A 26,282-nucleotide genomic window follows, 5' to 3' on the forward strand; every position below is an offset into this window, starting at 1 on the left:
ATAAACAATTTAAAAAACGTTCTATTTGTTTTTTTCTCTATACCTACCATTAATTCCATCATAAAGTTAGTATGACTATTTTATGGCAATTCATTTAATTAAATTAAATATGTATTGCAGTTTAGGCAGGGGAATGGCCACTCTCGTATTAAAATTTCCTTCTGAAGTTCTTACAACCCTTAAACTTTTATATGTTAATACTTTGTTAGTCTCTGAGCCAATTTAGTACATCAGATCAAATAAGTCTGAAAGTTAATCATACATTTTTAAGACACAAATAAATATAATATTATCTCTTTTATAAGTATAAATTATACTATTTAATTTTCTTATAACATTACTACCCCCTAGTTATATAATTTTTGCTGAATGTAGATCCGAGAAAACTATAAGTACTTAATAAAAAACAGCATACAAAGTACGTAAATACTCTGAAAAATATTAACTTTACATTTATAAATTAAGATATTCATTTGTATTATAATATTTATTGTAGAAGAACTATAACTTTACAAATTTAAAATGTAAATATGTATAAGTATTATAACCTTAAAACTAAAACTGCAACAAACGAGTGAGAGAGATTCCTAATCCTAAATGTCCTTGATTTGAATACGACCAATCACAGCCCGTAAAATCCGTCCATAACACAAGTCTAGTGGAAACTCAAATCATGCTGTCCGACTCGACACCGTTAAGCCATTAACAAATTGTCAGCTTGCTAATAATCAACTTTTTTTTCATACGCGGGATCCAGGTCTATTACTTGTATCTAGTATCTCCATGTACTTTCTCATTGCTCAGTAATATCGATCCTACATACATAAAACATCATCTTGTGGAGCTCTTGTTTATCCCAGCTAACTACTCTATGTGGATTTGTAATACCATATTTAAAAGAATATTCTGTTTTCGTTGCTTGAACTCTGATCGTTACCATCTCATACATGTCTAGCAGCACTCACATATTCAGCCGGTATTCCTTTCCTACTTAGTACCAGTAGGTTTCCAGTAACTTTGTCATATGTTTCTCACGATTAATAAATACTATGTGCGAGTCTTTCTTTTTCTCTTTCTCAAGTTTTTCCATTAGCTGTCTTAAAATAAAAATTGCTGTTGTGGACCTGCCTTGCATAAATTCAAAATGACTTTAATTTCTAGAACCTTACACTAAATATTGTTTTCACCATAAATATACGATAATAAAAAATGTTTACTGAAAATAACTATTGCAAACTAAATAAAACACTAAATACCTAATGTTTAAAATTTTTTATTCTTTATTAAAAATCTCGGAAATCAAAGGAGGGGAGGCTCTTATTGGTGCAATGGCGAAGGTAAAACCCCTCTAAACCCCGCCTGGGACCCAGTAATATTTTGATTTTTAAAGTACAACTCTAGTATATTATAATGTTGTCTATAAAATAACATCATTACTTAACAATTCTTTAAAATTCAGACCTAAATTAAGTATGCGTATATATGTAAATATAATCTTATAAGAAATTTCACAATATTTATGAATCAAGTAAAATCTATAAAAACAAACTAACATTCTTGTAAATTAGCCTATACAACTACAGTAGAACCCCGATCCGTGTGCCCATTATCCGGGCTGCGGATTATCCGTGCTATGATTTTCTATTACTCAAATTGAATTTTTAAGGTTTTATCAAAATAGCATCACTTTAATCACTCGACAGAAACTCTATATGCAGAAAAGGAGACTCATAATGAAAGATTTATTTTTTCTGTTATTTTTTTATGATAGGTAAGTACATATCATGCATAAGAAATTCTTATGAAATATTCTTATATGAATCATATACAGTGAGCACGTAAAGGTTGGAATAAATTCATTTTCTCAAGAACGGACGATTTTGGGAAAAAATCCCGAAACAGGTCAATTTTTATTTTTAAATTAAGACTTTTTGGCATATATGTCATACTAGTTACGTCACCCATCTGGGCGTGATGACGTCATCGATGTTTTTTTTAAATGAGAATAGGGGTCGTGTGATAGCTCATTTGAAAGGTAATTCAATTCTTTATTCAGTAATATAAACATTAACATAATTATTTATACAGGGTGCCCAAAAAAAATTTTTTTGAATTAAATTTATTGACATAAAAAGAAGAATGAGTGTAATTTATTTAATTCAAAATACATTTTACTGCTATCATAAAACAGGAAAAAATGTGTTTTTGGCAAATAAATATTGTTTTTGGCTTAAATTCAATATTAAAGCAGGTACCCACCAGCCTTGTGACAATTTGAACATTTAATTTAAGCAAAAAGCAATGATTATTTTTCAAATATACTTTTTTTTCTGTTTTCTGCGAGCAGTAAAATGTATTTTGAAATAAATAAATTACATACATTCTTCTTTTTATGTCAATAAATTTAATACAAAAATAAATTTTTTGGACACCCTGTATAAATATTTATGTTAATGTTTATATTACTGAATAGAGAATTGAATTACCTTTCAAATGAGCTATCACACGACTACTAGTCTCATTTAAAAAAATCATCGATGACGTCATCACCCCCAGATGGGTGACGTCACTAGTATTATATATATGCCAAAAAGTCGTAATTTAAAATTAAAAATTGACCTGTTTTGGGATTTTTTTCAAAAGTCGTCCATTCTCGAGAAAATGAATTTATTCCAACCTTTACGTGCTCACTGTATAAGAAATTAATGATTGGATCATCTGTGCTTTTCAATTATCCGTGCCACTTCCGGTCACGAGGAGCACGGATAATTGGGGTGCTAAGTACCTACTGTATAATAAAAATTTAATACAGATACAAAACAAAAAACATTTGTGAGCTAAAAAACTATCTTAATATCAAATTCAATGTTTACTCAGTTTCTCTTTTTATTTTCTCCCAAACACCTTGCAGCATCATCTAAAACAGAGTTAGTATTATTCATAAGGTATTTTTCAGCTCATATACTTTACAGTTGCACTGGTAACAGGGAATACAAAAAATGTTACAAACTCTACAAAACAATGTGTAAGGCTGTTGTCTCCAATAGATGTTGTAGGCTGCGTATGTCACGCTGTAGGAAAATTGTTCATTTTCGTTCTTTTAATAAACTTTGAAGGACAGAAAACTATCTTACAACCGAAAAGAGTTACAGAAAAGAGTAATTCTAAAACAAATTCAAATTACAGAGTAATTTGTAGTAGCCACCGACTTAACTGGTGGTATCCAATAGATGCCTTAGGCCGTGTACAGTGTTTATTGGAGACCACTGCCTTACACTCACTTTCATATACCTGTGTTAAAGTTACATTATGTAATTTAATAGGATCCCTACCTGAAATTGCTCATGTATCTTCACATTCTTGAATCTCATGAAATTTTATTGGGTGGCACCTCATTAATTTCTCTACAACCATTTTTTCTTGTAGTTTTTACAGATGCATGGTTCAGCATGTGTTTTCCAATACATAACTGATAGAAAGCTGTCCTTGATCTCACAGTTTGCAAATCAGTCTGGAGGGACAATGAATGGAACAGGTTTCTGTGTCCTAATTATTTTATAGTTGGGCTTATATCCTAAAGATAGACAAGTACCTATAAGTTTTAATTATTGCAACTAATAAAGGACTTACCACATCAATGAATATAATATACTCTCCTAGCATCTATACTCCTTGCATATTATTATGTTATTTCTGTTACACTCATAGCATGAAATTGATTAAAAACTATACTCATAGTATAAATCATCTTGTTTCTTTGTGTGAACTGTTCTAGACCTTACATAACTTGTCTCAACTTTCTGCATATCTTTCCACGTCTTCATATTTCCATTCTTGAACAAATTTTTCAAAAACAAGAAAGTGTCAATCAGACAGACCAAAAATATACTTACATAACCACAAAAATTCATCCAAATCCATATGTCTATCTATGTCAAAATCAGATGATAACGACCAATCACTGCTTACGTCCGTGTGGAATTTAGTAGTCTGTTGGGAATTTGGGAACACCTCTTCTACTACGTCTATACTCTGCTAATTTGCATAAATGCGATCGCATCGCTTGAAACGAAAGTGCACGGAGTCCCGCTGCAGGGTCGAGTGTCCACCGTTTCAGATAACAAATTGTTCAAAACATTAGCAGCTGTCGTAAAAGCAGTATGAAGCACTGTTCGGCGTTTTGTTTCTAATTCTAATGCCATATTTCTCGCTTACAAGGGTAACAACTTCGGCCGAGCCTCACGACAAACGAATTTATTCGCCGGAAAAAAGTGTACACTAAATACGCGGAAACAACTAACTTTTAAGCACAGCCGTATATATCTAAGTCCTTATCGCGGTCGCCAAAATGTTACGTAGGGATGTCCACGAGTTACTTCACGCAAAGATCCCTGGTTCGAAATTAAATTATAGAAAATAACTTTCGTTTACAGAAAATTACCCCTATTAAAAATACGCAAGTGTAGCTTAAAATAAAGTTTTTATTTGGATGTTATCCGAAGAATGTTACAAACTCGACTGACTTAAAAACATAATATCCAATATCTACACATTCCTTAAAACTGCAATACATTCTTATCATAGGTTTCAATCTCAAGTGGGCTGGCTAGTACGCCCATCATCCCTTCACCTTAAAACAACGAAAAACAAACCATATGGCTCGCCGTATGTATAAAGCAGAAATATCTTTTAAACACGGACACTGCCATATTTTATAATGACGACACTATTCATTCATGATTTCCTTAAGGCCCTATAATAACCAGGCTCATGTTATTCAAAGCTCGTGGTTTTTTATATTTGCCAATGACCGTTAACTAACAGTGACATCAATCTGAGATGGGTGGGAGAGGGAAAGAGTGAGACAGGTGAGCGACTCCAAATCAACGTCAACGAAAGCTTTGAATTATAAGTTAACTTTCGGTTAATCTGAACTTATCGGAATCCGAACAGGGTGTCCCCCAATTAGTTCTTATTTGCGGGGTTTTACTGCAATTTGGAGGAATGGAGACTAATAATATAAGTCAGGGTTTTATTATAACAAGTACAAGGAAAGTAATAATAGCTAATAACTAAACATTTTTGGCAGTCTATGTATACACTTCAGATCACAGTTAAAATATTTAAAAAATATAATTATGTATTATAAGATATATGCAAATAACCAATAAAATACATTAAAAATTAAAAATGCAACTGGAAAAACAATTCTTGACTTTTTGTCTATCCAGATGGCTACTTCTTGTGGAGTCATAGTGGTGAAATGAGCAGGTAGATGGTAGTTATGATGTTGTGCTTCAAGAACGGGAACTGTAGTTACTGAACTATCGTCTATGAGATCATCTTGACTATGTGTTATAGTCGGTATAATTAAAGAGCTTGGGAAACTCTGTGAACAAAATGTTACATTAATACCAAAAATACAATTTTGGGCCGATGTATAGGTCTGGATCACGTGTACAAAAAAATTGATTAATAGCGAGCTGAAAATTTGTTAATAGTGTCTAATCGGACAAACTTTGATGTATGGGAATACTGGAACAGGAGAAGTTTTAATTGTGGAACGTGATTTTAAATGTGGAACGTGTCATCCTGACAAATTTGTGATTGTGAAAACTAGCAGGTCGTTTTTAAGTTTATTCAATAGCAAACTTTATATAATATATGAAAAATGTTTGTCAGACAAATATGTTGAGTATTTTAATAAATCCGACACGTAGAACATGTCAAATGACAGGAATTATATTGGTGCTAAATAGCAGTCTGATTTTTACATGAGTTTAATGAAAGGGTAACAAATCAATTGGAAGTTCTGTCCGACAAAATACATGGGATGTTTTCGTAGTATGACGTTCGAAACCTGTAACCTGTTCCACAATTAAAACTTCCCTGTTCCAGTGTTCCCGTATCAAAGTTTGTCCAATTAGACACCGTTAAGCTATTAGGGAATACATTTTCAGCTTGCTATTAACAAACTTTTTTTGGTAAGCGGGATCCAGGCCTAATATAAAATTGACTTTATGGCAAATATATGGTATGTGTAAATTGAACTCCAATTTATTAACTTTTTCTGGTAGTTTGTGGAAAAATTTAGCCCATATAGATTTGGCTTAAGCCGTCTCAGACACTAACAAAGACAAAAATATAATTTTACAACTTTAGTTCATATCAATATGCTATGCTTTAGCTCACAGTACAGTAAGTGAGTATAGTAAGACTCGGAAATCGGCTGGAAAGTTTAAACCGAAATTAACAAAATTCAATTTGGCAACATGGTGTGAATACTAAGTCTTCTAGGATATCAACAGAACCGTAGTTTAGTACAGACAAATTAATACATTTTTTTACCAACAAAAATTAGATGTTTTAACCAAATAATGTTTCAAATATAATGTACAAAATAATGTTTAATTCGGTTCCGCTAATTAACTTGCTTTTTTTGCCCTTAAAAGTAGAAAAAAAAGTTTAATTTTTCTTGCTTAATATTTATCGTTTAATTATTTTAACTGAACTACATATTATACATACAGTATATAATTTACATTTACACAAACCCAAACTTATATGGAATCATCTGATATTTCTTAGGTACTATGTCGTGCGAATTTAAAAAAACAAACACACGAAGTCAAACAATATTTATTTTAAAGCAATTTAATAACAAATATGTAACAATTAAATAAGACAATAAAGTGTTTAACAAACAAATTGAAAGTAGTTGTTTTAAAGTCAATAGCATATAAAATTTCAATGTAAAACGAATAATGTTTAAATTGTTTTTATTTATTTTTTTGTATTTTGTGGTAGTTAGTGTTATCACCTCTAGTCCTTATGCAAGCTTCAGTTTGCGTGGGCACGCTCCTAATTAAATTATCAACATTTTGTTGTGGTAGATTGCTCCATCCTTTAAGAGCAGCTTGTACTAGCCGTGTGGTATTTTGTGGATTATCCCAGCGAGCTCTAATTTTTCTTCTAAGCAAATCCCACAAATTCTCTATAGGATTAAGCTCGGGTGAGCAAGCAGGCCACTCCAAACAAGGGATACCTTCTGCTTCAATGATGCATGTAGTCACTATAATGGTATGTAGAGGTCCGTTATCATGCAATAAAATAAAATTTTCTCCTGTTGCACCTCTCCAGAGCCTGACTATAGGTTACCAACATACCTGTGAGCAGTTAAAGTTGATTGGATGAAAATTAAAGGAGTTTTTTTACGGATCACAATTCCGATCCAGAACATTACACTTCCCCTTGTGTATTATTTATGAACAGATCTGACAGTTTTCGTTCTTGCTTGTCTTCCTCGACCTCTAAGTACACGATTTCATGGGTCATCTGATTTTACACAAATCCTGACTTTTTTTGAAAATAGCACATTTTGTCAATTCCCAATGTTCCAGTTTTGGTGGTGAAGACACCAATTTAGGCGATCAATCTTGTGCTGCCTGGATAACTCGGGAACCCGTAACTGTCTCTTGCTGTATACTTCTTGGTGCGAACTCTTCTTCTTATCCTTTCAACTGAAACAGTTACACCTGTAGCTTCCAAAAGCTGCCTTTTGGAGTTACAGGTGAGAAATGGTTGGGTGTCTTCCAGCTGATTGGAAAATTAAACGATCTTGGAGAGCCGTTATTACTTTTGGCGACTTTCCCTTGCTTTATTTTTGAGCTTTCCTAGTTCCTGTTACCTAGCATAGGTTTTGGACAGAACGCCCTGTATTACGCCTAGCTCTACAGCTATGTCCCTCTGAGAACATTACTTTCTCCGCAAGACCAATAGTCTTTCCCCGTAGTAAGTTCTATAACCCCACATCAGGCATATTTTCGTTTTTGGACGCAAAAGTTAGTTTGTTTATTTTCGTTCAATTTGCAACTCAAGAAAATAACCTATACCGTACCGAGCTGTACTATCCGATTGTCTTATATATTTGTTTATTTTCAATAAAAACCTTTATTCTTCGCAACAATAACAAGTTTTTTCAAAAGAAATAAATATTACTTTGAAATACATGGTGATTCCATATAAGTTTGGGTGTGTGTATATAATATGCAAGTGTCTACTGTAAATTCTAAAATAACTGATTTACAATGATTAATGGGAGGTTAAAATACCGGTATGTGCTTATCTTTAAAGCGGCTACTCAAATTTCTTAAACATTTTCAAGGAGGGCGATAGGGGCGATTGGCCCCCGCAACCAAACCAAGTGAATTATTTTTTTTTAAATTGTACCTATATAAAGATAAAAGAAACATTCAATTTTTGCAAATGGCTGATTATACATCTTTGAAAATCACAGCTTATGAATTGTACACATATATTTTCTTAGTATGGGACATTTCCCAGTGTGCTAAACGAGCATGGGCATAGGCTATTGATTTTGATTATGTACTTAAGAAAGGACTTACAACGTTAAGGGCACCCAAAGTCCAAAAATTTAATTTTTTAAGTTTTTTGGGTTATGATTGAAAATTATTCTCTGAAATCTTCTCTTTCCAACGGTATATAACACATTATAGTGTAAAATTTCCATGGTTACAAAACTACGTCTATTACGCCAGATCATCCATTTCATAAGTCCATATTTGGAATAGTTTCATATTTTTTTGCTAATTTTTTGCTAATTTATTACCACAAAAACAAATTTTTTGCTCCACCCCTAACCGAGAAACAATGGTTGATGTAGCGTAATATTACGTCACATCAACGATAGCCATATCTCGCGAACCTAAAGAGCTAGAAAATCGTACTACGCGGCATATTTTTTTGCTAATTTATTGCTGTCGATCTGCATATGCAACATACCCCAACACCACCCCTGCTTCCCTTACAGCTAAACAACACCCCCAAAAAACAACGAAAAATCTTGAAAAATGATTTTTGTGATATAGTTGACGGTTGATATTTAATTGCTAATTTTTTGCTGTCATTAGCCGCAAAAAACAATTTTTTTGCTCCACCCCTAACCGAGAAACAATGGTTGATGTAGCGTAATATTACGTCACATCAACGATAGCCATATCTCGCGAACCTAAAGAGCTAGAAAATCGTACGACGCGGCATATTTTTTTGCTAATTTATTGCTGTCGATCTGAATATGCAACATACCCCAAAACCACCCCTGCTTCCCTTACAGCTAAACAACACCCCCAAAAAACAACGAAAAATCTTGAAAAATGATTTTTGTGATATAGTTGACGATTGATATTTAATTGCTTATTTTTTGCTGTCATTAGCCGTAAAAAACAATTTTTTTGCTCCACCCCTAACTGAGAAACAATGGTTGATGTAGCTTAATATTATGTCACATCATCGATAGCCATATCTCGCGAACCTAAAGAGCTAGAAAATCGTACGACACGGCATATTTTTTTGCTAATTTATTGCTATCTGAATATGCAACATACCCCAAAACCACCCTTGCTTCCCTTACAGCTAAACAACACCCCCAAAAAACAACGAAAAATCTTGAAAAATGATTTTTGTGATATAGTTGACGGTTGATATTTAATTGCTAATTTTTTGCTGTTGATCTGCATATGCAACATACTTCAAAACGACCCCTGCTTCCCTTACAGCTAAACAACACCCCCAAAAAACAACGAAAAATCCTAAAAAATGATTCTCATGATGTGGTTGACAGTTGATGTTCAATTACAAATTTTTTTCTATGATAAGTTCTATCGATCCATAGCTTATTTTAAATGTTTTTTAATGATACTTATGCACATGCACGTATTATAAAAATTGAGTTATCCATCGCATTTTTTCGGTATGTCAAAAAAAAGTGTTTCATTTTTTGTTTATTACATTTTCTGTTATATCTCGAAAACTGCTCGATGGATTTTAATGATCCTCTTCTCTTTTTATTTTGTTAAACGTGCAAAAATATGAATTTTTCATTTTACCATATCAATGTATATCGAACCATATCTCCTAGATTTATCGATCGATTTTTGACTATTATTAAATATAAGGCACTTCGATACCACTCCGGCTACACTCATAAAAAAAGTAGTTACCGATCTTAGAAAAAGCGTTGTTGAACGAAGAAAGGCTGTTTTCTAGAGCCAAGAGTAAAATAAATTACAACCAAGAATTTTTTTTCAATACATTCTTATGAAGAATAAGTTCTTGGCTATAGTTTATTTTACTCTTTGCTGTAGAAAACAGCCTTTCTTCGTTCAAGGACGCTTTTTCTAAGATCGGATAGCTATACTTTTTTTATAAGTGTATGAAAACTCTTTCATTGTCCCCCGGACTAAAATGAATCAGCTATCAAATAATTATTTATTTTTCTTGAAAGTGATTCTTAGAAGTTTCTTTAATAACTGCATCAAATGCCGCGCCGCTATTTTATGTTTACAATGCTTAACGATGTATAAGTATATCCATGTACTAATGTACATAATGTTTATTTATGTGTAATTCAATCCCATAATTAGTCTAAAAGTGTTTTAAAGTTTTCACCCCCGTACTTCGTAGAAGAGATATGGAAGAAACAGACAATTAACGTAGTACATACATTCCATCAAATATTTATTGGACATTGATGTTATTTAAAATCATCAATAATTTACATTTGCTAATTTACATTTAATAGTTACATGCTGCTTGGAAATTTGTTATCGCTCGGACTGTCGATTTGTCGATGGGTGTGTATTACATGTCATGTAGAGATAAGAAACGCTGTTTAAGAAGTCTTGAGTCATACCAGTGCTGTTACAGCTAAATATTTGCGCAGATTGACTTCGGATATTCAATCAACGATATTTGTTTAGTACATATTTTACAATATAAATATGGCCTGCAATATGGCCTCTTGGCGACCATTTGAAAATGAGAAAAATATTAACCCAGAATCGAGTTGTGTTGAAAGCAGCATAGGGATTACGAACACTCGATACGAATCGTATCCGCCATGTTTTCCCATAAGGCGCTATGGTAAAACATGGCGGATACGATGCGTATCGAGTGTACGTAATCCGGGCCCTGTTTAGAGTTTAAAAACAAAGACCTACATGTGCAGTGTCAACGTTGTTTTCAACATATACGAGTGCTTAAAAAAAGAAAATGATCAAAACTCCGATAGAACTATTCTAAATAAAATAAGTGAACTTACCAAACTATCAGCATCGACAATTTATCGTATAAGGGAAGGAAACGTTATAAATCACGGTTTAAAACGAATACGAACGAATCAAAAATTCAGAAAAATAGACGATGTCGATAAAAATATTCGAAAGACTGTGTATAATTTCTACAAGGAAAACAAGGTGCCTACATTACATATGATCCAATATGCACTAATAGAATATCCTAGTTATTCTTACAAATGTTTAGCAACATTGCGAAACATTTTGATAGACTGTGGGTTTAGATATAAGAAAATAAATGACAGAATGGTAATAATGGAGTGGCAGCGAATAGTCCAACTTAGGCAGGAATATTTACGCAAAATCAAAGAATATCGACAGTCTAACATATTAATAATATATCTAGACGAGACCTGGTTTGACATACATGACGTCGTTAAGTATGGTTGGGTGGATAACTCTCAGAGCTGCAGTTTAAATACACCATGTTCAAGGGGGAAACGTATAATAAGGGCACCTCAGCACCATCTGGTGGACGATAGAACCATATTGCAGATTAATAAATTCGGTTATACAGGTTTTCAATTTCGAACCAAGTCACTTTGGTTCCTTGTTGCAGGTATGTATCTGTAACATGCGACAGTTGGTTCCATGTAGTAGATTTATTTCAGTCAAATTTCAGTAGGTTCGGATTATCATTGGCAATCAATAATTTGTAAAAATGTTACCTAACCAAATAAATTTCCATCGCCAAGAGTGCAAAAAATTATGAGAATTGTAACGTTGATGTCGTTTTGGGGTATGTTGCATATGCAGATCGACAGCAATAAATTAGCAAAAAAATATGTCGCGTCGTACGATTTTCTAGCTCTTTAGGTTCGCGAGATATGGCTATCGATGAGGTGACATAATATTAAGCTACATCAACCATTGTTTGTCAGTTAGGGGTGGAGCAAAAAAATTGTTTTTTACGGCTAATGACAGCAAAAAATTAGCAATTAAATCTCAACCGTCAACTATATCACAAAAATCATTTTTCAAGATTTTTCGTTGTTTTTTGGGGGTGTTGTTTAGCTGTAAGGGAAGCAGGGGTGGTTTTGGGGTATGTTGCATATTCAGATAGCAATAAATTAGCAAAAAAATATGCCGCGTCGTACGATTTTCTAGCTATTTAGGTTCGCGAGATATGGCTATCGATGATGTGACATAATATTAAGCTACATCAACCATTGTTTCTCAGTTAGGGGTGGAGCAAAAAAATTGTTTTTTACGGCTAATGACAGCAAAAATAAGCAATTAAATATCAATCGTCAACTATATCACAAAAATCATTTTTCAAGATTTTTCGTTGTTTTTTGGGGGTGTTGTTTAGCTGTAAGGGAAGCAGGGGTGGTTTTGGGGTATGTTGCATATTCAGATCGACAGCAATAAATTAGCAAAAAAATATGCCGCGTCGTACGATTTTCGAGCTCTTTAGGTTCGCGAGATATGGCTATCGTTGATGTGACGTAATATTACGCTACATCAACCATTGTTTCTCGGTTAGGGGTGGAGCAAAAAAATTGTTTTTTGCGGCTAATGGCAGCAAAAAATTAGCAATTAAATATCAACCGTCAACTATATCACAAAAATCATTTTTCAAGATTTTTCTTTGTTTTTTGGGGGTGTTGTTTAGCTGTAAGGGAAGCAGGGGTGGTGTTGGGGTATGTTGCATATTCAGATCGACAGCAATAAATTAGCAAAAAAATATGCCGCGTAGTACGATTTTCTAGCTCTTTAGGTTCGCGAGATATGGCTATCGTTGATGTGACGTAATATTACGCTACATCAACCATTGTTTCTCGGTTAGGGGTGGAGCAAAAAATTTGTTTTTGTGGTAATAAATTAGCAAAAAATTAGCAAAAAAATATGAAACTATTCCAAATATGGACTTATGAAATGGATGATCTGGCGTAATAGACGTTACAAAACTATTTGTTTTCTGAACGTCTGCACTCAACTTACCGTGTACCGGTAGCTTTATAGCCCATTAGAGTGTTTTACGTCTTTGCGATTTCCCGAATACTAGGTTTTTAACTTTTGATGTCAGATATCTCTGGTTCCTTAGATGACCGAAGGTCCAAATTTTTACAGTAGTTGTAGATAGATAATATCTAGTCCCGCGTAAAGTTTTATTGAAAAATGTACAAAAACAAGTAAAATAAAAAATAAAATCTTAACTTTTTTGGGTTTTTTTTGTAAGAGTATTTTAAAAAATTTTAAAATAAGTGTTTCTTTCAATCTAACTTTACAAAAATCTACGCGGGACTAAACAATACATGTAGTTTCAAAATAAAACAAAAATTAGGTCACTAAGTGCTTTGGTTACAGAGCTATGTGACATAATGTTAACATTGTTGTTAAATGGGACTTTGGGTGCCCTTAACGTAGATTTATTGTTTTATATGGTCAATGGACCTCTAAATATGAAAAAACCGCGAAGTGCTACCATTTAAAGGGGTGCGTTTTTGAGAAAGGGATGTATTAGTCCCTAGACACAGGGTGCATTGGGGTGAGTTCTATGCACTTTTGGTACGAACACGTCTACAGAAAAATTGTTACAGGTTGAATTTGCTATCGAAATATCACCTTTTTAAAGTCAAAAATATTTTTTTTTAAATACAGGGTGATTGATTAGTAGGGTAAAGCTCAATAGCTCCGCTATAGTAATAGATAGCAATAAAAGTTAATAACAAAAATTTTAGCCACCTTTAAGCTTCACATTACAAAATTAGTTAGAATGTTACAGGGTGTTCGATAACACAGTGGTAGACCTAACTTATGTTTTTTTAAAAGGAACACCCTATATTTTATTTTATATTCGAAATCCTGTTAACTTTTCCATCACAAAAATATAAAGGTTTGTAATGTTATACAGGGTATTTACAAAGTTATAACCAATTTTGTATGAAAATCGTAACAAGTTCAACTCCCTGTATAAATAAAAATAAGCAAAACAGCAATGGTTTATTAATGCCATATTTTTTTAATTATTGTCAAAATTTTTAAGAATTATTGACATTGCTAATTTTCTTTTTATCAAATACAGGGTGAGTCAAAACGCAAGTACATTATTTTCTCAGTAATGTTAAAAGGAACACCCTCTATTTTATATCATTATTGAAAAGTAACATTAACGTAGGTACTTTAATTTTTATATAACATTCCCTATGCCCAAATTTATTAGTTTTCGAGATATTTTCATTTTTCAGAGCAAATTATTTTAGGTGTTTAAATTTATCTAAATTTTAAGTAAGCCATGACTGAATTGACAATTGAAGATTACCGATTATCAATCCGGTAATCAATGTAACACTGTATCAAATAAAGAAATAAAAATAATTTATTAGTAATACATTTTACAAACAAAAACACAACCACTACATGCAACATTTTTGAAACAATTAATAACTATCTTTTTATGTAAATGCAACAAATAAACAAAGAAAATTAGTAATAAATTTTACAAAAAAACACACAAACACAAAATACAATATTTTGTGAAGACAATTAAACACTACTTTTTTATGTAAATGTAACAATGTAACAAATAAAGAACGAAACATAATTTATCAGTAATACATTTTGGAAAAAAACATGTTTGAAAAAAATTAGAACCTACTTTTAATAAAATATTTTTAATATTTAATTACATAAGGTGTTCAAAATTATCTCCTAACACATTTATGTACGCCTAAAAACGATCATTGAATGGGCTACTGACTCTACGGAGCATTTGTAAATTAACACATCGAAATACACTTTTTATTCTATTTTTCATCTCATCCTTTGTTGTTGGAGGTATTTCATAAACTTCATTATTAACGTAACCCCAAAAATCACCCCGTAATCAGTCCCGTTTATTAAATTCTGGTGATTTGGGTGGCCACGCTACTGGTCCATTGAAAAATGAAAATATCTCGAAAACTAATAAATTTAGACATAGGGAATGTTATACAAAAATTAAAGTACGGTAATAGTAATTTTCAATAGTGATATAAAATACAGGGTGTTCCATTTAAATTACTGAGAAAATAATGTACTTTCGTTTTGACTCACCCTGTATTTGATATAAAGAAAATTAGCAATATCGACCATTCTTGAAAAATTTGACAATACGTTAAAAAATATGGCATTAATAAACCATTGTTGGTTTGCTTATTTTTATTTATACAGGGAGTTGAACTTGTTACGATTTTCATATAAAATTGGTTATAACTTTGTAAATACCCTGTATAACACAACAAACCTTTATATTTTTGTGATGGACAAGTTAATAGGATTTCGAATTTAAAATAAAATATAGGGTGTTCTATTTAAAAAAACAAAAGTTTGGTCTGCCACTGTGTTACCGAACACCCTGTAACATTCTAACTAATTTTGTAATATGAAGCTCAAAGGTGGCTAAAATTTTTGTTATTAACTTTTATTGCTATCTATTACTATAGCGGAGCTATTGAGCTTTACCCTACTAATCAATCACCCTGTATATTAAAAAAAAAACAAAAAAACACGAAAGAAAGCAATTTTGTTTTTTTGTCCCATAACTTTTTTCCACGGGGATATAGGTTTTGCCACTCACAGCAATTTTGGACCATTTTCCTTGTTATTTCGCAAACATTGTTCTGTAACTTTTAGTAGGAAAAAAAAGTTAGTTACCTTTAAAATGGTTTATTGTAAAAGGCAGTATGACTATTGTTAAGCAAGATATGGATTTTCAAAGTTTTATACTTTTAATGATTTGTGATATGTTTTACGATTATTTTTAAATTTATCATTATAACTTTTCTTGTACATTTCCGTACATATATTGTGGAATAAAAAAGAAAGCTTATTTTCTCTACTTTAAAATAGTGTATTGTAAAAAATTTCTAGGACAATTTTTAAACAAGATATTATGCTTTTTCAAAGTGTGACATATACACATACAATATGTCCCACTATGTTAGAACCGTATGGAAAACTTTTTTATTATTAACTTTATAAAAAAAATCTTTATGAAATGCTCTGCATAGTATAAAACCTAAGATGCAATCATCACATATCAAATTTTATCAATAGTATACGAGGTATGTTAAAAAATATGAATTTCGCTCAAGAGTAAAGTACCTTTATATTTCACAATATCGAAAAGTGTTATAAGGGAAAATGATTTGAAATTAAAAATTATGTTATAATATGCAATTATATTCTTCTAAATGAAAAAAAAAAAAATAAAAAATTTCAAAATTTTTCTCAAATTACGGATACCCTTGGATATCCTACGTATATCTTATTTAAAAATAGTCCTAGAATTTTTTACAATAAAGAAAATAAGCTTTTAAAGTAAAGAAAATCAGCTTTCTTTTTTATTTAACAATGTATATACCTACGAGTAGGTATATGTACAAGAAAAAAAAGTTATGAGAAATTTAAAAAATAATCGTAAAAAATATGCGTACAACCTTATGCAAAAAACCATTTTAAAGGTAATTGATTCCTCTCAGGGACGTATCTTGCCATTCCTGCGCCCTTGGCGAAATTCAATGCTCCCGCCCCCACCCCTTCCCACAAAGAACGAGACTCCCATTAATTGCAACCACAATTCACATTCACTATGCAGAGGGACTGTAATTTAACAATTTTTAAATAGTTGTAGGTGTAGGCAAATTACTACAACTACTACTTTAAAATGTATTAGGCCTGGGTTAAAAAACAGTAACAATGAAGGAGGTGAAACGAATTTCGACGGGATTCAAGTTCTCTGTTTAACCCAGATATGACAATACCAAGAGGCACCATTAGGAAAATATTCCAATTTACGGTTCAGACAACCCGTATGAAACGAGTCTGTGTACTCGTACCTGTGTACTCATACTGTAAACTAATACAGAGTATGTCATTAGTAAAATAAGCAAATCTACGGTTTCGTTTTGATTTAAATCTGTCTGCCTCCATCCTCCGATAGCCTCCTTGACAACAAGTAGACCTAGAAATAGTACTATCGGAGGATGGAGGGAGACAGATTCAAACTGAGAGAGCACACTGACAGTATGGTATGAAACGTTATACGGGATCTGATTGGGTGTTAAAATCATCTGTCAATAATTGTTCAAATGGAGATTCTGGATAAACAAAATGTTGTGTATATTAGTTTTTATTGTTGTGAGGACAGAGACAAAAAGCAAGCTTATAATTATTGTAGTGACTTTTTAAATAGTTTTTAAAAGCAACAGGTACGTACCTTATTTTAAATGTTTCAGTATTGTAATAAAAAATTACAAATTAGGTAAATACCTATTTGGAAAATGTACCTGCCTAGCTAGTAGGTAATGCTTTGATTTACATAATTTGATTACCAACAAAAATCTCCATCTAATATATTGCTTTTTTAGTCTATATTTTGTCGTATTTTAATTCCACAAGAATCAAACGTATTTGATTAAACTAACAGAATAAGCAACAAACTGTCTAAAAAATTTTAAAACGTTTGGTTGCTAGGGTATATCTTCACACGTCATTCACAATGTCTCGGTAGTTAAATTCTGCGTGGGGTGAGTTCAAAATAATCTAAACGTGATAGACGCAGGTTCAATTCCCAATGGAAATTTTTATTTTTTTTATATTCATTTTTTATATTTATTTTATAAGTATATTTATTATATTTTTTTTCAGAAAATACGTATTTAGTTACAATTTTCTCAACAATTGTTCAGAAATAATTTCTTTGGTTTCATTTTTCAATGTGTTTGCGTGTGTTTTATTCTTTTATTTTTTTAATTTTTCGTATTTTAATAAAAATTTTTGGAAAGTAGTAAGTATTAAAATTAGTTTAATAATAGAAGTATAACTTCTTATGTGCGTACAAAGTACACACCCATTCTTTTTTTACTAATGCCATACTCTGTATTAGAGTACACAGATTCGTTTTATACGGGTTCTCTGAACCGTAAATTGGAATATTTTCCTAACGGTGCCTTTTGGTATTGTCATACCTAGGTTAAACAGAGAACTTGAATCGAGTTGAAATTCATTTCACTTATTCCCCGTTAGAGGGCGTTCTACCCATACTGCGATATAAATAGTTTTAATTTATATCGAGAAACTACAATCGTGTTGGTGTAAATTTGTCTTCCTCAGAGCCTCCTTGACAACAGGTAGACCTAGAAATAGTACTATCGGAGGATGGAGGGAGGCAGATTTAAATCAAAACGAAACCGTAGATTTTCTTATTTTAATAAAGGAGGTATTTTTGAGACATTATTTATTTTACTTACTTATAAAATTATTCTACTCACTACTACTTTACATGTAATATTGTGATTCACAATTTGTGAATATGTTACATTCATGACAAAATGTACTTACTTACATAAACTATCATAACTATGCACTTATGTTCATATTACTTTCAGCGAAAACATACAGTGGAGCCCCGATAAGTCGGCACCTGATAACCCGGAAGTCCGGCTAACCCGGACCGATTTTCATCAGACAAATATTTCAACAATAAAAATATATGTAATATAATATTTGATAGATAATGGGTATTTGTGTAATTAGAACTATACGATAGTAAAAATGACTCATGGTACATGGCGTTCATTGTTTCGGATTATCGGAAACAACAGGCCCCTGTTACTCCTTTATTTATTTCAAACTGTCTTAGCATTGTTTAAAAAAGACTAAAAGACTATTAAAAAAATTATTTTTTAAACAATGGTCTTAGTCTCCACTGTTCTGATTGTGACCGTATTGTGTGTGGTGTGTATACCTAGTACAGTCGTATTTCAATTATAACTGAGTTTATTTGTAAGTATACCGTATTTTATTAATTTTTACCATATTCTCCGGCTAATTTATAAAATTAAAATCTTGGATTTCCTAAAAGTTTTTCTTCCGCTAATTTTGCGCCCCCTCACTCTTGCGCCCTTGGCGGGCGCCTCTTTCGCCAACCCCCAAATACGTCCCTGATTCCTCTTCCTATTAAATGTACCATTACATATACCTAGAAATGCGTAGAAGAAAGTTACAGAACAATGTTTGCGAAATAATGGGGAAAATCGCCCAAAAATGATATGAGCGGCGAAAGTTGAAAAATCATAATTCGGAGACTATAAATTCTAGCGACTTCTACCAAACGTCGTTTTAAACGGGAAGGATGGTAGATTTTTTCTGTAAACCAATGGCTATACCTATATCCCCATGGAAAAAAGTTATGGGGCAAAAAACAAAATTGCTTTATTTCGTGTTTTTTGCTGTTTTTTTAATATATTTTCATAAAACAAATATTTTTGACTTTACAAAGGGGATATTTAGAGGTCTATTGACCATATGAAACAATAAAACCCCGTTAACGTTGTAGTTCTTTTTCGCTCTCTTATTTTGAACATATTTTTCATTAAATTTACTTGTAATTAATGGTATACAGGCTAATGGCTACAGGAAATTCTTCGAAACTCCCATTTCGACCATTTCGACAACAATCAATTTTATTGACAAGAGACCTTTTTTACTCAGAATGACCCAAGTGATCTAAAAAAAGTTGTTCGAGATGAAACAATTATTTTTGTGAATTTGTTTTAACAATTTTTCGCCCACGGCACCGCCCGGCACCCTGTGGATATGTTATAAGGACCTCTTTTTGAGTAAGTTTGTGCAAAAAAATCGAATCGGAATAATTGCGCTAGCGGGGCCGACGATATTGCCCGGTCGCATATTTACACCAGGTAGACACCAGGGTGTTAAAATCAGTTAGGATTTGGAAAAACGGTACATTTACAGATGCTAGCGCGTGATGGCACCACGGTGTTGAAACCAGTTAGGGTTTGGAAAAACAGTACATTTACAAATACTAACAGATTTGGACACCAGAGTGTTGAAACCAGCTAGCTTTTTTAGTACTTATACATGCATAGATGCTAACGGCTATTGACTTTGATTTTATATACCTACTGTTGTGGAAAAATATTTAAGTGATTTAGGTATTAATAAATAATTAAACGTTGTTGGGATATAAACAATAATATATTAACACAAAAAACAACATAAAAAATAATGTTGTTCTGAAACAATGACAATTTCTTTTGTTTTTAATTATATTTTTTTTATTTGAATAATTAAAAAAATCTTCTATGTAAATCTTCTAACGGAAGATATGATGGCCTTCCTCCATGTAGGAGGCGCGCCTCGTTTTCATTCAGACACTTAATAAAGATGACTGCAAGGATTCTCATTAATTTATCTGGAGGTGTTTTAAATAGTTAGTTACCTATATTTTCTAGACCTGGGGCTTTGTTTAGCTGCATGACACTTTTTCGTACTTCTGCTGAAGTTATTAGTTTTCCTTGTTTCAGGAAGAAATAGCTACCTGAAATTCAATTTTATCTTCCGCTAGAAGCCCATAAAATAATAATATTCTTTCTACTCTTGAATGCTAATGAGATGTAGTCTTCGTCTTATTCTTCCTCTTTCTAAACAAAGTTGCTTGTTCATTAGCGGATTGATACCTCTATGGAAGGTTGTCACTCCATATTTTGCGCAATTGTTCGATACTTCTTCTGCCAATTGGTGATTTATCTCTTGCTGTTTTGACACCATGGGTCTCCTCCATTTTGCTTATGTGGATATTTTATTATTGTTTTTATATTTACTGTAGATTCGTTTATACACTGTACGTTATATTTTCTTCTAATGGCTTCACCCTTCTTTCGATATCTTAGTGTATTTCCTGTTATTCTTCTCATGGCCGTCTTAAGCATACATGACGCCGGGGTGCAAGACTCATCTTTGTGCCCCCCTTTTGTCAGAATATTTTAGGTACAGGTTGTAGAAATGCTAAAATTAAAACTAATTATGTTTGCTTTCTAAACGCGCTAGTTTTTTTTTGTAAATTTAAACATTGTGTTTTTTTAAGTTTTCTTCGGAGTTTCTTCAACTCAATATATTTTCCAAGAAAGAAAACATATAATTATGTTCCCTCGACATTTCAAATCTTTCACTTATTTTGCAACGGCAATGTCCAATAAATATTAATAGAAGTTACCTTTAAAATATTGTTTTGGGTCTAAAAGAGTCTCGTCTACAACTTCAGTCTTTTTCGGGGACGTGGACGAACAGTAGGTACAGAAAATTTAGTTTCGCAATCTAGTTCCTTGACAATTTATACTTAAGTCAATTAACATTTGCTCAAACGCAATGTCAGTGCGGTTGTTGGCTTAATATTTACTAACTTGATCAAACATCCTAACAGTTTCCGAAATAATAATATCGCTCGTTTGCAAGGTTTTGCTGAAAATTCCACACCTGTAATTTTGAACCAATCAAAATACGTTATTTTGACAGATCACCATGACAACGGAGGTATTTTATCGGAAATTTTTTGCTCGTGGGGTACCCAACAGCGAATTATAGTGGAAATTTTTTGACGTTTACAATAACAGAACATTTTTGACAGACTGGTTTTTATTTGTTTACATAATTTAAAATAAAACGCCAAAAAATAATTTTCTATCACTTGTAGTTACTCAAAACTTATGTAAAATTGAAGAATATACTATTTTCTATCTTGAAATGGTATTCCCATGCAACTACAATGAGTAGAAATTACGAATTTGAAAGCCTAAATAATTGCTGACAAAGCTATGGCGCGCTATTAATCTGTTCATGCAGCTTTGGATTTTCAAATGCAAATTTGGTGTGGAATTTTCTTACCGAATACCACGCGAAGTCAAATTAATATCCGGAAATTTTTTTTTGATCATGAATATTTTTAGAAAATTTTCCTCGTCTGCGACTCGGGAAATTTTCAAAATATTCATGATCTCAAAAAAATTTCCGGAAATAATTTGACCTCTAGTGGTATTACTAGTGAAAATATTGTTCCATGTCACGACATAACAGATAAACTTTAAGTTGTTTAATTTTGTCATCAATGAGCTTGAGATGTTTCTTGTGCCATTGTCGTACTTGTGCATGCATCGTAAATTTTCCCCATATTAAAACGAAATATTTTTAAAGAATTAATTCTACTCTTTCATCGCCTATTTGAAAGCGGTTTTAATGTATTAGTGGGTATCTCATTCATTATGACATTCCACTGTAATATTGATGCTAAAAAACATACATTTTTTGAACAATTAAAAAAATTGTTATTTCCAGTGAGCATTTAGCAGCATCATTTAGCACTAAATTACCGCTGTGAGCTGCACAAGGAACATAAAACACATGAGGATTCATGTCTAAAATTATTTTTTGTTCGAAGGCCAATATTTTTTCCCCTCATATTTGCCCCATTATCATATCCTTGGCCTCGTAAATCATCTAAATCATAGTTCATTAATTTCAAAAATTCTAACAAATAGTTTGCTAATTATTGTCCGGTAATATCAGTAACCGGTAAAAAAAACCTAGAAAATGCTCTCTAACTTCGGCAAGCTTTGTTGACAGATTCGACGATAACGGATAAACGAACCTAACAACAATATAGTGTATGTAAATGTAAACAACAATCACGAGTGTATGTAAATTTTGAACAGCTATATCTTTTTTCTCCTACAGAAAAACAAAAAATGCAAAATATTTAAATAAGCAAAACCTACATTAGGTAAGTAGGGAGAAGTGTATTTTTGAAGTGTGTAAATTAAATAATTCCTAGCTGAGCGCTTTCGACTTACAAAGCCATCTTCAGAGCTATGCTACAATAAAAAGGCCTCTAATGAATAATTGATTTTAGAATTCAAAGTTTAACTTACGTCAAAAGGTTCAAAATACCACTAAGAAGAGATTATGTTAGCTTTCTTAACTTATTTGGAACCTTTTGACTTAAGTTAAACTTTGAATTCTAAAATCAATTATTCATTAGAGGCCTTTTTATTGTAGCATAGCTCTGAAGATGGCTTTGTAAGCCGGAAGCGCTCAGCTAGGAATTATTTAATTTACACACTTCAAAAATACACTTCTCCCTATTTACCTCTTGTCATATGTGTGTACAAAACTATTTCAGTCTTTACATTGGTAAAACTTACATTTTTTTACTCTTTGAGATTTTTTGGGATCTCAAATAATTTTGAAAAAAGCATTTTTTTGCAAAATAAGTAAAATCACTTTAAATAAACCCAAATTTTTCAAGTTTTTTACAGATGCATATCTAAGTAATATCTAAGTAATATTAACATTACATATATCTAAGTAATGTAACTTGTAAAGCGGTAACGATTAATTTTATTTGGGATGCTAATTAGGAGATGATTTTTACGATTTTTTTTACCAAAAAGAGGAACAAACTTTATTTTGAGCGTAACTTGCTTACAATAAAAAAAACCAAAATTAAAAAAGCTGTAATGAGATTTCCCGGAAAAGTGCTACATTTTTGGGTTATGTCACGTTGAAATATTGGATTTGGAATTTAACGAATAAGAACCTACTTTTCATTAGGTACAACTCTGCCTTTACTGGGTATACAGACATTATACCTACACCATTTTTTTCACTTTAAGCTTTAACTTTTTTTAAGCATTAATAGCCTTTGTAAAAAATATCGAAAGTTCACTTAATATATGTTTGGTTTTTGTAGTTTTTTTAAGGAAAAGAAGCGCAAGTTTTAGCCTAGCAAGTGTTCGGCTTGCGCCCCTTGGACTTGGCGCCCGGGTGCCTTGCACACCTTGCACCCCCGGTTTGAGACGGCCCTGATTCTTCTCAGTACTCTCATCTCTGTCGTTTCCAGTATGCCATCTCCAGTATGCTCTTTGCGTTGTAGGGGAAAGCGGGGCGGAATGGGGTACCGGGGCGGAATGAAGATCAGCATTTTTAAGTATCAATGACGTGCTGTAGCCAAACGGCGACAAGTAAAAGTACATCAGTGTAGTGAGAGTGAAGGCCGGTAGGCATGCTTGTCTAGTTCTCTTGACGTTAACAACGTGAATCTATCGTTGCGTGGTTTTTCGCTTATAATTTGTAACTGTTTGTGATTTTATGACCAAGGTAAGTTACACATGCTTGTTTTTTTTTCCAACGTTAGTTGGTAATACTTGTAGAGTTTTTATTTAGCTTTCGTTTAGTCTAGGCAAACGTTTCCTTACCAATCGTTTTCGAGTGACCACAGCTTGATGAAATAAATTATGTGCTTGGGGCGGAATGGGGAAGTACCCCGTTCCGCCCCATACAATTTTTATTAAAGCGGAACTCTACATTTAACTATTTTTCTTCTATTTCAGATGGTTCGAATAGGTATATAAAAGGAAGATGAATACACAGTCATGGTCTACTGAAAGTATGAATAATGCTGTCGAACCGGTTATTTCTGGTCAAGTAGGTTATTTGAAGGCTTCAAAGCAATTTGATGTTCCCCAAAGAGCCATAGGGAGATCCTGGAGAGAAAAAGGAATATCCGCAGTACCATATTGACAAATCAGCAGGGAAATTTCAAGCTGTCTTTACCGAATGGCAAGAATATGAGCTCATGAGCTATTTGAAAATTATGGAGTCTCGATTATTTGGTCTAACGATGAAAGATTTGCGTACCTTAGCTTATCAGTTAGCTGTAAGAAATGGCCTAGCCCACAGATTTAAAAATGAAATCGCTGGCCAAGATTGGGTCAATGGATTTTTAAAGAGAAATTCTACTTTATCACTTCGGGAACCTGAGTCAACATCTGGCCCCAGAGCTATGGGCTTCAATAAAGTGGCAGTGATGAACTTAACATAATGGGACTTTTCAACGGTACTTAATAATTGGACTTAATAATTACAACTATTAAGTTATTTTTTTATTAATTTCCCTAATCTTGTAATGACTACCCCGTTGTGCCCCCGTTTAGGGGCAGAACGGGGCAATTGACATTGTTTAATATTTTAGTAACAAACTTACTGTTCTTGTTTTTATAAAAAAATAATATTGTAATATAATGTTAACAACATCACAGTGAGTGTATATAATGATATGCAGCTTAAATAATTAATCCTAACTTATTTTTAAAAATCAATTTCAACTTAGTACTCCATTCCGCCCCGCCTTCCCCTATTGCTTGTGTCTTGTCTTGTTTCTGATGCATAATTATGTAATTATTTGTCTTATACATACTGGCTTTATAAATTCTTGATTTTATCTCAGTGTTAATATATCGGTGTAGCTATATAGTGTTCGCATCATGTCAGTCTATTTGCTTTTTGTACTTGATGTCTCACTTCTTTGTCTAGGTCTCCATGGCTGGACAGTGTAATTCCAAGGTATTTTATTTCCATTACTTGTTGAATACTGCCATCAATTTCTATTTTATATCTGTTTGGTTCTTTTCTGATTAGTATTGTTTTAGTTTTCTGAGATGATATTGCCATGCTCCGCTCACGAAAAATACGCGTTGTACCATTGAGTCCTGGACCAATTTTTTAGGTTCACAATGGATTGCCACGTAGATTGCTTAGATAAGAATCGAAAATAATGGCCCAACGTAAGTGAGACTCAAAGCGGCCCTACTTATAAGATGAGCTTAGATAAGCTGGAGCTTAAGATTTGTTGGTGCAACCAGGCATAAATGTTTTTGCTCTTATGTTAAATCTGTGGACTAATCTTTACAGACTTTCTTTATTATGGGCTATCAGTATTGCGTCGTCTGCGTAACAGTATTTTTACTTCTTTGTTTCCTATTAATTATGTATCCTTTTACTTGATTTATACTTTTGATGATTTCATCTATGATTAAATTCGAGAGCATTGGGCTCAATGAGTTCCGCTGCCTTATTCTGCTGCCTATGTCTTTAAGTTCTGTAAGTTGTCCATCTATTTAGAGTTACTTCCATTTTGTTATTGTGGTAGATGTTTTCAGCAGTTATGATATTTAGAGCAACTTCTCTATTATAAAGAAGATGGATTTATTGTATTACTTTATTAAATTAAAGAAACTTGAAAACAAAATATTAAGTTCCTTGCAAATCATTTTTAACACAACACTAGACGAATAATTGAAAGTTTTACTTTAATAAACGCTGGAGAGGCAGAAAGTGAGATGCAATTTATAGATCCCCCTGGTCTTCTTTCTTTCCAGCATTCGCTTGGTTTGTAAATTTTAGAAACCACGAGGGCGTTACCATAAAATTGGTCTCAATAAAAATTTTTATTTTTAATATTATTTCTAATTTTATTAAAGTAAATCTTTCAATTGTTTTATGCAGATG

The 26,282-nt window shown here is 32.5% G+C and overlaps 1 protein-coding gene across 2 annotated transcripts in view; it reads right to left on the minus strand.

The window, feature by feature from the left end:
• Positions 1-1,257: 1,257 nt before the first annotated feature.
• The window catches only part of LOC126881235 (pH-sensitive chloride channel 2-like), a 174,417-nt gene continuing 149,392 nt past the window's right edge, over positions 1,258-26,282 (minus strand). For both annotated transcript variants that reach the window (XM_050645380.1, XM_050645381.1), the window contains 4 exons: positions 3,894-5,389; positions 3,631-3,833; positions 3,333-3,574; positions 1,258-2,917 (listed from right to left, as the gene is read on the minus strand). In XM_050645380.1, the coding sequence (XP_050501337.1) occupies positions 5,144-5,389 (246 nt within the window). In that variant the 3' untranslated portion in view covers positions 1,258-2,917; positions 3,333-3,574; positions 3,631-3,833; positions 3,894-5,143. The remainder of the gene's footprint in view (positions 2,918-3,332; positions 3,575-3,630; positions 3,834-3,893; positions 5,390-26,282) is intronic.

Source organism: Diabrotica virgifera, chromosome 3 (genome assembly GCF_917563875.1).
Source record: "Diabrotica virgifera virgifera chromosome 3, PGI_DIABVI_V3a".
Classification (NCBI taxonomy): domain Eukaryota; kingdom Metazoa; phylum Arthropoda; class Insecta; order Coleoptera; family Chrysomelidae; genus Diabrotica; species Diabrotica virgifera.